The 14,565-nt window shown below is 35.0% G+C and overlaps 1 protein-coding gene across 4 annotated transcripts in view; it reads right to left on the reverse strand.

Annotated features, from left to right (window-relative positions):
* ACSL3 (acyl-CoA synthetase long chain family member 3) overlaps nucleotides 1-14,565 on the reverse strand; it is a 68,004-nt gene that overhangs the window by 31,498 nt on the left and 21,941 nt on the right. For 2 of the 4 annotated variants that reach the window (XM_031957966.1, XM_003766146.4), the window contains exons 1-3: nucleotides 12,492-12,809; nucleotides 8,565-8,981; nucleotides 1,379-1,556 (exon numbers count right to left, since the gene is read on the reverse strand). In XM_031957966.1, coding sequence (XP_031813826.1) covers nucleotides 1,379-1,556; nucleotides 8,565-8,942 — 556 coding nt within the window. In that variant the 5' untranslated portion in view covers nucleotides 8,943-8,981; nucleotides 12,492-12,809. Of the gene's footprint in view, nucleotides 1-1,378; nucleotides 1,557-8,564; nucleotides 8,982-12,491; nucleotides 12,810-14,565 lie in introns of those variants that run through there. The other 2 variants (XM_012546589.3, XM_031957965.1) reach the window with 1 other exon arrangement.

Raw genomic sequence — 14,565 nt, forward strand, 5'->3', positions numbered from 1 at the left:
TTGCTCAATCCTTTTCATTTAACTTCTTGCTAATCTTTGACACAGCTGATTACCCTGCTTTTTCTTGATAATACCTCTTCATTTTTCATAAAGATGCTGTCTTCTGGTTCTTTTCTTACCCTGTTTGATCATTCCTCACTCTCTTTTGCTTGATTTTCCTCCATGTCATGATCAGAAAAAGTTGGTATTTTCCCTCCAAAATCTATCACAGGCCCTGTTCTCTCTCACTTGCAGACTACTCATTAGGTTTGTGGGTTCAATTGTCATCTCTGGTGCAGATGATTCTCAGATCATTTTAGTCAATACTACCTTCTCTCATGAATTCCAGTCTCACATTATCATCTTCTCTTGGCTATCTCAAACTCAATTTCCCATAGAACTCTCAAACATGTTTAATCCACAACTCATTAGCTTTTTCCCAAGCCATCTACCAAAATTTGCTAGTGTTTTCAAGGACACCATCATTAAGTCCTAGTCACCCGGGCTAGCAGCCTCAGTGTCATTTTAATTCCTCACTTAGTTAGTCCATACATCCAAACAATCAATAATCCTTGTCATTTCTACCTTCATAACTCTACAAAAGGTCCCCTTCTTTCCACTCTCATAGCTGCCACCCTGGTGCATGCTCACATCTCAAAGCTTTTTACTACTCTTCTTGCCTCAAATCCATGCTCCATTCATCTGCCAACATGATCATCCATAATAAAATGATTACATTTATATATGTTAATTTTGAATATTCTTTTTTTTCTAACTGCCAAAGAAACAAAATCCACATGATACTTTAAGGTCCAATATCAAAAAAATCACTCATTATTGAAGATAGACACAAGGAAAGAGGCAGTGTGATTAGTGACATCAATATGGTTATTTTGCAAAATATAAACCTCAAACAATGCTTGAAGTTTGAACTTCTTCAGTGGGCTTAAGGTCTTATTTTCCCCTCTCCTACTTTTCCAAACTTGTCATCTCCATTATATACTTCCAGTATCAAAAGCATAATAGTAGATAAGTTATATAAGGTTTACAGAAAAAAAAGATGGTCAAAAAAATCTTTTAAAATTGATTTTGAACACTTCTCATCATATATAAACTGTTTCCAATACTACCTCTCCAACTATTCTCACAATAATGAGAAAAACAGAGGGTTGGGATGCTATTAGGAAGAGGAAGATAATCATATTCAAAGTGTAATTAAAAAATGGGTTATCCATTGATTAGAAAGTATAACAGTACTCTATTACCCTTGCAGATTAAAAAAAAAAAAAAAAAAAAAAGGGAACTAGATCACTAACTTCTACCAACCCCATACTAAGAGACTTTTAGAAATTTTAAAAATCAAACAAAAAATTCAATTCAATTAAAAAAACTTTCATACGTTGAAAATTATACATAAAACAAGCTTGTGCAGCAATCATCCATTCTGCTCTGGTTTCACAGAAGATGGCAATGTTAGTCTTTGGCTTCTGTCCCAATACTCGGAGGCCATTTCCAAAGTTAAAGGCTCGAACATAAACTTCTTCATAAGACATCCAATTGTAATCTCCAAGAATAACCTAGTAAGAAAAAAGTATAAATATACCATAATGTGTAGTGTGTATTGGATCTGGAATAATTATGTAAAAGTTCAAATTAATCAGTAACTGCATTTACTTCCAATTCATTCAGCATGCTTTTTTATAATCTAAGGAAAATCTGGAAAAGTAAATTGAATAAAAATCCTTTCAGTTACTGGTCTTTATTAACTATGATCAAATTTTCTTCTCATCTTCCCTTAAATTCCTTATCAACTCTTTTAACTCAATTTATTTCCGTACTTCACTTTCAATTTTCCAAGTGTTGATATCAAGATACAAAACATTCAGTATTAAATGCTATGGTTTTACTAAGCAGACACATCTCATTTTCTGAGAAATATTTTTTTTTAATCTAGCAAAAGGAAAATCTAGCAAAAAGAGAATGAAAAGTGATCAAACAGGTGAGAGAAGAAAGGTAGTATCAAGAAAAAAGCAGGGTAATCAGCTGTGTCAACGACTAGCAAGAAATTGAATGAAAAGGATTGAGTTTATAGTACTTTATGAACTGTTTGTTTTAGCTTTAGATGAGCAACAAAAACAAACCTTTGCCAGTTTGGACTTGGAACAGCTCTGCTAACTCATCCAAAAAAAAAATAATAATAATAATCCTTTCTTATATAAAATACAATGTACTACTAATATCTTCTCATGTGTTTCCTTCCTACACAGATGCTATATAAAGAGACTGGTTTCCAAAGAAATGATATATTCACATATATCAAAGACTGTTTTACTAAATATTTGTTATATAAAGTACTTCTCAAAACATATGAAGGGGGAAAAAATAGATAAAAAAAATCTGCATCATAAGAGATTTAGGAAATTAATATTTAAAAAGAAAAGTTTTAGGGGCAGCTAGTTGGTGTAGTAAATAGAGCACCAGACCGATGTCAGTAAGACCCCGAGTTCAAATCTGGCCTCAGACACAACAATTTTCTGGCTGCGTGACCTTGCACAAGTCACTTAACCCCAATGGAGGGAGGGGAGACAGGAGAGAGGAGGGGGAAGAGGGGAAGAGGGGAAGAGGGGAAGAGGGGAGGAAAAAGATTTTAGATGTTTTTTTTTTAAATAGCTGATCCAAACTTTCATCTTTTTCAACATGCTAATGTAATGCTCTGCAATGAAGTGCCAGGAAAGCTCCAGGAAGAGAGAAATGATCGGAATTTAACCAAAACTGTTAAAAATGGATCATAGTTAAGATTAATATTGTCAATTAATATAGAAGATGGGGGGATCAGGATGGAGAGGGACAGAGAGAGAATTCTTTCTCTTGTTTTTCCTATCTACCCACAGGAAATCAGGGACAGATTGTAATAAGCATAATATATCTCACTGAATTATCTTTCCCTAAAAAAAATCCATGCATCTTAATGAAATTTCTGCTAAGGGTACTACCACTATCACTCCATCACCCAGGTTTGCCAATCTCATTGTCATCCTCTAGTTCTTCCTTTCATTTGATCAACATATCCAAATACACTTCCCTCTCCACATCCTTTGCATCCACTTTAGTCTCTCCATTCATCACCACCTGAAACAGCTGCTGACCAACTGCCACCAATAGTTGGAAAATTACAGGAGTCTTTGAGCCCCTTCCGGACCATCCTGTCTCTGGACCAGACTGCTGCCCACAGGGAATACAAGACAGTTTCTGAAGCAATAAGTCATCCTAAGAGAGACAGGTGGAGGTGTGCACCAAGGTGGTCAAGTCACTACCACTTTTACTGTACTAAGACAAATCAGAAGCCAAGAATAACAATGTTTCTAGCCCCATGTCAAATGGCTCATTATCAAAAACTAATGATTTTACCAGTGGAAATGCCATTAAAGAAGAAATATTACCATCTGCATACACAGATATAAGTATATATATTTTATCCAATGGTCTGAATAGCCTAGATATAGTAACAATATTCAAAATAAAATTCATGGTTTCAATAGCTATGTGAAAATATTCCAAATCATTAATGTTTTTTAAAATGTAATTTAAGGCAACTCTAAAGTTCCTTCCCATGCATAAGATGGTAAAATTGACACCCCTCCAAAAATAAATAAATAAATAAATAAATAAAATAAAATGACAAACGTTGGAGGGGCTGTAGGAAAATGATTATCTTAAGACAAATAGTTTTGACATTTGCATGGAAGAAATAACTAAAATGATGAGGTCAGACTCAAGAAATAAAATCGAAAAAATGAGCAAACAACAACAAAAAAAAGAACCTGACCTTTGAAAATTATGAAGGTGACAAGGATGATTAAGAAAAAACCTCAAAACAAAGAAATCAATACAGCTACATGCAAAGCCTCAAAGAAAAAATGTGAATTGTATATAATGCCAAAAAGAATTCCTAGAGCTTGAAAAGGTCATGATAACAGATTTCGTTGTCTTGGTCTCCATACAATGAATAGCCAGAGTTGCACAAAACAGGTCTGCAGACAAGTTTTAGAGATTTAAGAAGCAATTGAATTAATCATTTTCAGAGTAAGGAATATATTTTACAAGTGTAAATTCTCCTGGGTAGTAAATCTCTTCCTGTTGCAGTAAAGTAGAAATTTTAAACACAAATCCTAAGTGGAAAAGAAGAGAAGGTGGATTACAATACAATCATTTTCAGGGCTTGAATGGTTTCCCATGATAAGTCCACAATAAAAAGAAACAATTCAATATCATGGAGCCACAGGATAATACAGGATTTAGCAGCTTCTAAAATTGGAGGGTTTGGAATGATATTTCAGAAGGCAAAAGAACAAGGATTACAACCAAGAATAACTAACTCAAAATTGAGTTAATCCTTTGAGGGACATTTAATGAAACAGAGCACTTCATGATTACCAGGGCAGTTAAAAAGAAGTTTATGTAGATACAGAGCATTGATATAAGTTGACTATGAAAAAATGATTTCAAAAAAACTAAAATGTAGGAGAAAGAGGGATTCACTGGCAGAAGGGGAGAGGTAGGAAGAAAATTCTCTCATATAAAAGAGGTACACAATAAAGTGCTCTTTCAGTGGAAAAATGGGAAAATATGGAAGGGGGTATTGCAGGCAACATCCGAACCTTACGGGACTTGGTTCGAAGAGCATCTCATACTCAGCTGGAAATATAAAAATCTATTTTGTCCTACAAAGAAATAGGAGAGGAAGGGAGAAAGGTGGGAGGGCAAGGAAGAGAAGGTAAGGGCTCAGAACTAACAGAAGCAAAACAGATTAGAAAAGGAAAATCGGAGAGGAGGAGGATATATTAAACTGTAATGACAACTGTGAAAAGGATGAACTCATCCACAAAACAGAGAAAATGGATTAAAAAACAGAATCCAACAATATGTTGTTGAAGAAACACTTCAAACAAAAAAACACGCAAAACAAAGATTAAAAAAAACAGAATCTGAAATATGTCTTTACAAAAAACTTGAAATAAGAGATACACATATACACAGAGTAAAAATAAGGGGTTAGAGCAGAATCCATGATGCTCTGGATAAAGTTTAAAAAAAAAAAAATAAAGCAAGAATATCAACCATAATCTCAGACAAAGCAAAAGTAAAAATGACCTAATGATATAGTATCCAAAGTTAAATGAGTTTTAGAAGAAAATAAAACCATAAACAGTAAAATTATACAGGTGAAGGATCCTCAACTCTCAACTTTTCCCTTTCAGAAGTAGAACGTTGAGGAGAAGTATAGATTTTTATTATATCTAACAAACCTGTGGAGATAACTGAATGGGAATAGAAAGGAACAAGCCTTTTCTCAACTGTACTTATTAGCACCTTCATAAAAACTGATCACTGTTTCTCTTAGGGAGAAAAAGCTTCACAACAAATGCAGAAATGTTAAATGTACCCTTTTCAGATAACAATATAATAAAAAGAATGAGTGGATCAAAAAACAAATCAATAGCATATGAAAAGAATGACAACAATGTTATAAACAGTTTTATCAGATGCAGCCAAAACAATACATATGGGAAATATGCTAAATCTTTAAATGCTTCCATCAATAAAATGAAAACATGATGCAACTAAAAAAGCTAGGGGGAAAAAAAATTAGAAATCCAATTAACCAAACTAGAAATCTTGAAATTAAAAGTGATGAATAAAATTAAAAGAAAGCGAACTAATAAATAAAATGAAGCCGTTTCTATGGAAGAGGGGAGAACAGAACATAAACATTTGATTAAGAAAAAAAACCAACAGTATCAAAAATGAAATTGGTCATATTTATCAATGAAAATGAAATTAAAGGAACTATTTTATCAAATTACATAAATGTAAGTAAAGTAGATGATTAAAATATCAATTACCCAGAATAAAAGGAGATGGCATAGAATACTCAATAGCTCCATCTTAGATAAAGAAATTGAACAAGCTATCAATGCACTAAGAAAAAAAAATTCCCAAACCACATGGATTCACAAGTATTCTACCATTTCAATACTATATAAATTATTTGGGGGAAAAAATTAGGCAGAGTCCTACACCAAAATCCTTTTGTGATATAAATGTGGAAGAGTTAAAACAGACAAAGAAAACTATAAATCAATTTCCCTAAAGAACACTGATGTAAAAATTTTTAAGTAGTAGCAAGGAGACTGCACAACATAGCACAAAGATCATACACTTTATGACCACATGGGATTTAAACTAGGAATACACCATACCAATTTAAAAAAAAAAAAAAAGACTGACTAGACGTAGAAAAAAGCTCTGACATAACATATAAAACTCATTCCTATTAAAAAAGTACTAAAAAACATAGTAATAAACAGATCTTTTCTTAAAATGAGAAGTAAAATCTATCTAAAACCATCAGTAAATATTATCTATAACAAGAATAAATTAGAAACCTTTGCGATAAAACCAAATTTGAAGCAAGGGTCCTCAGTATCAAAACTATCATTCAATATTGTACTAGAAATGCTAGCTGTATCAATGAAGGAAAAAAACTGAAGTTATTACAACAAGCAATGAGGAAACAAAAGGATCATTTTTTGTAGAAAGGTATGGATGATATAGAATCAACCAAAAAAGTCCAGCAACAAGAGAATTCCATTTAAAATAACTGCAGACATATAAAACATATAGTCTACCTGCCAAGACACACCCAGGAACTATTTGAACACAATTATGTAATACTTTTCAAACAAATAAAATCTGAAATAAACAAATTGAAAAATATAAATTGTTCATGGGTAGGACGAGTCAATATAATAAAAATGACTAGTCTATCTAATAATTATTCAGCTACATAACAAACTATCAAAAAATTATTTTATAGAGCAAGGAAAAAATTCTTCTGGAAGAACAAAAAGGTCAAGAATATCAAGAAAAAATATATTTTTTTAAAATATGAAGGAAGGCAGCTTAACAGTACCAGATGTCAAATTTTATCAATAATGCTTCAAAACAATCTGGTACTAAGAAAGAGTAGTGAATTACTGAAATACATTAGGTACATAAGAAACATTAATAAATGAGCATAGTAATCTAGTATTTGATAAACCCACGGATCCAAGCTTCTGGGGCAAAAATTTGACAAAAATTATCGGGAAAACAATAAAACAGAAACTAGGTATATACTAACATTTCGCACCCAATACCAAAACAAGATCAAAATGGGTACATGATTTTTAGACATAAGGAGTGATACCAAAGGTAAATTAGATGAACATCGAATATTTTACCTGTCAGATTAGTGGATAAGGGAAGAATTTATGACTAAACAAAAGGCAGAGACTATGTTAAAAATGTGTTATAAAATAGGATCATTTTGACTACATTGAAAGGGTTTTACACAAACAAAACCAATGCAGCCAAGTCAGGAGGTGAACAGAAAACTGGGGTGAGAGGGGAAACAGGAAAAGGGATAATTGCAAGTTTCTCTAATAAGGGCCCTCTTTTTTGGGCAGGTGAGGGGGACAGCTAGGGGAAGCAGTGGATAGAGCACCAGCCCTCAAGTCAGGAGGACCTGAGTTCAAATCTAGTCTCAGATACTTAACATTTCTCTAGCTGTGTGTGATCCTGGGCAAGTCACTTAACCACACACACACACAAAAATCTGCCCTATAGTTCACATTACTAGCAAATGAGGAAACATTTTAGAATACCATTTCATTTTAACAATGTAGAAATGAATACAGAAGTTAAGAAATAAAAGCTTACTTCTCTCTGCCCTCTGACAGTACATCATCACCTTTTCCAGAGTTTGCAAGAGCAAAATTATCAGGCTAACAAGAAATCCCTAAGAGTTCCACATTCCTGCTAAACAAATTCATCCATCACTCAATTACTCAATCTTTATTAACTAAATATAGAGAATACAAAAAGATTCAAAAGACAATCCCTGCCCTGAAGTAGCTTACAATCTACTATGGGAGACAAAAAACAAACAAATATATACAAAGCAAACTATAAACATAATTGGAAATAATTTTAACAGAGGGAAGGCAATGGAATTAAGAGGGGTTGGGAATTTTAACTGGGTCACTAGGGAGATCAATAGGTCTAGGGGAAGAGAAAAGAGTACTCTTAACCTTAGTGCCTAGAACCAAGAGATAGGAGTTTGGCTGAATAGGCCAAAATACCAGAATCATTTGATGGAAAAATATGTTTTTGAGGAGTAAGATTGAAAAGGTAGGAGGGAATTGTGATGGGTTACAACTGTCAATCAGAACGTTTGTATTTGCTCCTCCAAACACTTCAAATACTAGAGCAATTTCTAACAATTAGGGCCTATGGAGCCACCTTTCTTAGATATTCAGAAGACCCCATATCTATAAGACCACTTACAGATTAGCATTTTGTGGTTAGAATCCAAACCCCAACATACTGGGTGAATGGCTAAGGTAAAGACATTTTAAAAGGCACAAAAAGCTAGTCATTTTCTCTAGTTCTCAAATTTTCAAAACCTGCATAAGCAAAAGCATTCAGTCCTCATGGCCAACATATTGTATCTGCAGACTTATTACAAACAAATCCCTGCTCACCTTTTTAAAAATTTTTCCATTCGGCTGTACTTCATCTTCTTCAATTAGTACTTCACGTGTTCCCAGAAGCCTTTTCTCTTTAAATTTGATTTCTGCATACTTAAAAACTTTATCTAGCGTATCACATCCAGGATAGAGCACTGATGCCAAACCATACAAGCTATTAATAGAGCGGTATGCTGCATTAGGCTGTCTATTTACAGGCTTTGCTTTAAGTTGATTGGATCTTGCTTGCCTTGATCCACATATAAGGTAAAATGGAATGTACGTTAAAATAGTGTAGACCAAAATTACAAAGTTTATTAAACATAAAAGAATAGGGTTGATATTCTGTTTTAGCTTCATTGTGGCTGTTGCTGAAGCTCCTGGGGTACTCATAACTGCTCACAAGTTAGAATAATGGATTTCAGGAAGAATCTGAAGAAAAAGAAAAAAAAAAAAAGTTACTTTAGAGGTTAGGTCTTTTAAATATATTTTAAATAATTATTTAGTATCAGTTAGGTAATTCAATGTATATTTTTAAACAGACAAACATCCTGAGTCTCCATCCCAATTATCCTCTCTTCCTTTTCACTTTAATTATTGCATCAACCAACTAACCTGTGAATTACATATAAAAGCTCACTAATCTTGAGTACAAAAGTCTCAGCACTCTAGAAAGTACTCATTTTCACAGAAAGCAATAAAAGAAAAAGGTCCAAAGAAAGTCAGAGCTTTCAAATTCAGGATTTCCATTATTTAGCAACAAGAGTGGTTTAAAATTTTTTTTAATCTATTAATTGTTAACATTATTAATTCTTTCTTAATTTGTGGATTAGCAGGCATACTTCTATTTTGTTATAAAGAAAACTTCAGGGAGCAGCTAGATGGTATAGTAAATAGAGCAGGGACCCTGAAGACACAATTTCTAGCTGTGTGACCTTGGGCAAGTCACTTAAATCAGAAGATAATTTCCTCTTGGGGGAAAAATATCAAAGAAAACTCTGCAAGTGATTAACAGTAATTTAGTAACAAAGCAATAAAGTAATCAAAACTGAAGTTAGAATTGGAATTTGGGTTGAAGAACAAAGCTGACAGACTCATGAATATTCTGGTGCAGTACTTTTGAATATTTTATCTCTGGACTAACCTAAAGACTATTTTAGGGGACAATTTTTTTTTTTAAATTAAGGCTTTTTATTTTCAAAACATATGCATGAACAATTTTTCAACACTAAGCCTTGAAAATCTTTGTGTTCCAATTCTCCCCTTTTCCCCCGTTCCCTTCCCTAAACAGCAAGTAATCCAATATGCAATAAACATGGTTAAAAAATAAATTCAACATATGCATACATATTTATGCAATTACCTTGCTGCACAAGAAAAATCAGATCAAAAATGAAAAAAAAATGAGAAATAAAATGCAAAGAACAAAAGAAATGAAAATGCTATGTATGTTGTGATCTACACAACTCTCAACCTATCTTTTTACATGAATTTGATATGTCACATCTAGAGTATGTTATTTTGTTCATATATAATCAATATATTTAACATAGAATAATTCATGTTTCAGAAAGAATCCCATCAAAATTAGCTAACCTATTTTGGTCAATCTTTACATAAGTTGCAAAGAAAAAGATATCATGAAAGATAAAAGTGTAAGATGACCTGTACCCTCAAGAAACTCTGAATTTGGTTGGGAAAAATTTCAAAGTAATACATAAGAAGAGTTATAAATTCATAAAAAAGAAAAACTGTAGTCAGGAAAGGGTTCCTCAGAGGAAGACCTTGAATTTGGCCTTAAACAATAGGCAAAAATGTGGAACAAGGAAGAAACGATGGAATGAATCCTCCTTAAAAGTTTGCATAGAAGAAATCCAACTAGCTAGTTTCAGTAGAGCACACATAGCACATATCTTGTATTCAAGAACAGTCTTGAAATGAAACAGAACTAGAATAGTGGCAAAATGGAAGTATCTGCATGCAAGAATAATGATTTTGGCCATTATCCTGCATTTGAGAAGCCACGAATTGATCTGTTCATTTTAAGAAACAACCAGAGCAAAGTTTCATTTTCTGCAAGAAAGCTTAGGAAAAGAAAAGGATAACTTTACTATTTGTCTGGCTTTTGAATCCTAAATAGATTTCTTCTTTTTTCCCAATAAAATAGTTCTATACTACAGATCTATCTATATAAATAGCTTTAAAGAATAAAGAATAGAAAAAGGAAACTTCCAAGAATACTGAAAGCACTACCAAATAGAAGAAAGAGAGCAAACTGGATTGCATTTGGAAAACTGTAAATCCCTTTTGGTGGCACCTAGGTTTTTTTTCTGAAATTTTTTTTAACACCAATTTTTTTTCAATGAAGCTATATTTCAACTCATGGAATAGCACAATTTCTAAGCAATCAAAGTTATGTCATCTAAAAGTCATGAAGAGAAGCACTGTGGACATAGACAACAGCAAATTACAAATCCTACTTATAACTGGAAAAAAAAGAAATAGGCTATGTAGATATTGAAAAGCAAGTTATAAAAGATGGATGCACAGATTGAGTGCATTAGGAACTGAACTGACTCCCAAGTGGAGATTTGTTAAGACAATATACATAACAACCATAAACAATGAGATAGTATTATGTGTGAGTTACAATATGTACCACTGGAGGGAATGCACATATCCCTGTAAATATGGCAGAAATTACAGTGGTACTATAAACGAGACAATTTTTTTTTAACCCTCTGTGTAAAGAATAAAGAGGAGCAGCTAGGTGGCTTAGTGGATAGAGTAGCAGTCCTATAGTCAGGAGGACCTGAGTTTAAATCTGGCCTCAGACACTTAGTATTTCCTTCCTAGCTGTGGAACCCTGGGTGAGTCACTTAACCCCAATTGCCTCAGCAAAAAAAAAAAAAAACAACAACAAAGAATAAAGATGGTCTTGTAGTCACTTTAAACATCAGTATGAACATCAAAATTACAAGATGATTCAGGCATAACAAAGAAAACCACTAGAGAGACAGTGGAATGAATCATCAAAAGAATTACCTCATAGGTAATGTAAGACAGCATGGATATTAATATTATTTATATACTACAATAATTATGCTTATTATTGTCATACTGTATTCTATAACTAGATTTAAGCAAAAATGGTATATACTTATGGTAACAAAGCACTTAACATGTCATTTGATTTTCACCATCTTATAAGAAAAGGGGACTATATGTGGATAGAGTATTGACTCTCAGTCAAGAGGACAGAGTTCAAATTCAGCATCAGATACTTAAAACACTAACTAGCTGTGTGATCCTGGGCATTTGTAAATTAGTAACACAAAACAGTAAAAGTTGACAAGTTAACAAAGTTAAACTTGATTAAAGTCAGGTAATCCCTCTCTTCAGATCTCACTTTCAATGTTTCTTCTACCATCCTACACAGAGATGCGCCTTTGTACAAATATTCAATACGGGGGATTAATTTAGATAAGCACTAATTTTTAAAATACTCAATGCATACCTATTCTAAGCTTTTATTTTTTGTTCAAATTCTTTAAAGAGCTTTGTGACTGTCCCTCAGTAGACTGAAGGGGAAAATATATTTGTGGAAATATAAAATAAAGCATACATTAATTCATATATTGTAAAATACCAGGTTCTAGAAAAATAGTGTTTTTAATAGCTTAATCACTTCAAAGTAAATAATTTCCAATTTTTCCAAAATGGTAACAATCACACAGTAAATTGAAAATCCTCCAATTTCTCCTACATGTAAGTTCATTTCTCAAAAAATTGCAAAGACCCTAGTAAATTCCTATCCCCCAAAAATAACTCGTCGAAAACATCATCTCAGACTCTCGGTTTGACTCAGTACAAAGTAAGACACGTTTTATTTCACGCTAGGACGCGAGTGGAGCGGCGGCGACAAAGAGCCAGTAAACTCACACGGCGGAAGAGCGTAACGGACACATGCTGGCCAGCCTCTCCGCGGCATCGGCCGTCCCCACGGCGGGGGCTCCGGGGGCTCCGGCTCCGGCCAGAGCCCCCACCCGCCCGCCACCCGCATCACAGGCATCACACATGGGACCGAACGCTCAGCGCAGGTTCCAAACCAGCCCCAGGAGGCAGGCGGAGCTCGAGTGTTTGAGAGGGGGATTTGGGAAGGGAGGGGCTGGGGAAAGTGGGCTTGAGGAAGGGAGGTGTTGGGAAAGACTGAGAGGGTAGAGAAAGGGAGAGGGAAGAGGAATAAGGGAGAAGGAAAGGGGAGCAGAGAAAGAGGGAAAGGGGAAAAGGGGAGGGGGAAAGAGAAATAGTTAAGAGGAAAGGGAAGAGAGAAGCGGAAAGGAAAAGAGAAAAGGGAGGGGGGAGGGGAAAAGGAAGGGAAAGGGGAGGGGAAAAGGAGAGGAAAGGGGAGGGAAAGGAGAGGGAAAGAGGAGGGTAAAGGGAAAGGAAACAGGAGGGGAAGGGGAAGGATAGGGAGGCCTCAGAGCTCAACAAAGCCCGTGGCCCCGCCCCTCGCCCCACCCCGCGCCCGTGGCTTTAATGACGTAGCGGAGGGGGGCAGGGGTTTCCCTAAAGGCACTCCGAAGGGGCGGGGGTGGACCACAAGATGATGGCGCCGTAGTCCACAGATCCAGGTCCATCTGTTTCCCCTTCCCTTCCCTCCCAGGCCACAGACATACAAATTCCACGAGACAAAGCTAAATCAATTGCAGACTTAAGAATTTGGCCTGGAAGCACGTGGCATTACTGATAATATGTTAATATAAGAATAGTAAATCTAAAAAAATACTAAAGGAATTGTGGGACAATAGCAGAATAAGACAAGAAACTACCTGGCTCTCTGAAATAATTTAAAATAGTACCTTAAAAGTAAATTTTAGAGCAGCAGAATGAATTAAGTTAATTTACTAGAGCAGCTAGGTGGCAGAGTGGACAGAACTGGGGAGGACCTGACTTCAAATCTATCCTCAGACATTTGACACTTATTAGCTGTGTGACACAGGGCAAGTAAGTCACTTAAAATAACAATGGTAATGATTAATTAAAAGTTATTTAAACCTAGGCAACCTGGGAGAACTCTCAGAAAAGACCTTCCCCGGTGATAGTCTGGCAGATACTGCCTGCCAAACCAAAAACTTGCAAGCCCTGGTGACAGCTATATAAGCCAGCAGCCTTACTTTACCAGGAGTTTTCAGTTTGGGGATCCAATAGCTGCTCAGAGGAAGATTGCAGGAGCCCTCTGCTGGTTCTGGATAAGAGGCCAGACATGCTAACCAGACCCAGTTTACGAGGGTTAAGCATACAACCCATTTAGTGTGGTTGCAGGGTCAGAGGCCCCAGTGGTTGTGATTATTTACAAGAGAGTGGAGTCCCTGGTTTGGGCAGAGGAGTGGGCTTGGCACCATCTTAATGACCACAAGAAGGGAATAGGAGTGGTCACAGTTGAGGAAAAAGACTACCTGAGGTTCCATAGTTTATAAATTCAAACCAAGGTATGAACTGAAGGAGTAATGACAACACCTGGCCTCAGATTATAAACACTGGAAGAACTAAGAAGTCAAAGGCTACCAAATAGAGCCCAGAACACAACAGCATGAAAAATCTATAAGCCTGAGATATTATCCCCTACCCATGAGCAAAGCCTGACTCTTGACATATATAGTTAACAGCCAAGAAATGGGATATTTAAAAAGAATGAGTTTAAAAAAAAAAAAAAGAGAGAGAGAAAAAAAAAAAACCCAACCATAGCTACCTGCTAGAGAAGCTCTGGGTTCACAATCAGAAGACAAAATAGCTTCTTGTAAAGCTTCAAAGAGAAATGTAAAATGGTCACAAGCCAAAAAGAATTATTTATATCTATTTCTCTTTCTCCCCCCCCCCTCTCTCTCTCTCTCATATACATATAAATATATATAAAATTACAATTATATCACCAGAAAATTAATAGTTTAAAGGAAAATATATCTCAAACTGCTGTAAATTGTGTCCCCCTTTAACCTTTGGGGGGAGAGGGGGG

This window comes from Sarcophilus harrisii, chromosome 3, assembly GCF_902635505.1.
Source record: "Sarcophilus harrisii chromosome 3, mSarHar1.11, whole genome shotgun sequence".
Taxonomy (NCBI): domain Eukaryota; kingdom Metazoa; phylum Chordata; class Mammalia; order Dasyuromorphia; family Dasyuridae; genus Sarcophilus; species Sarcophilus harrisii.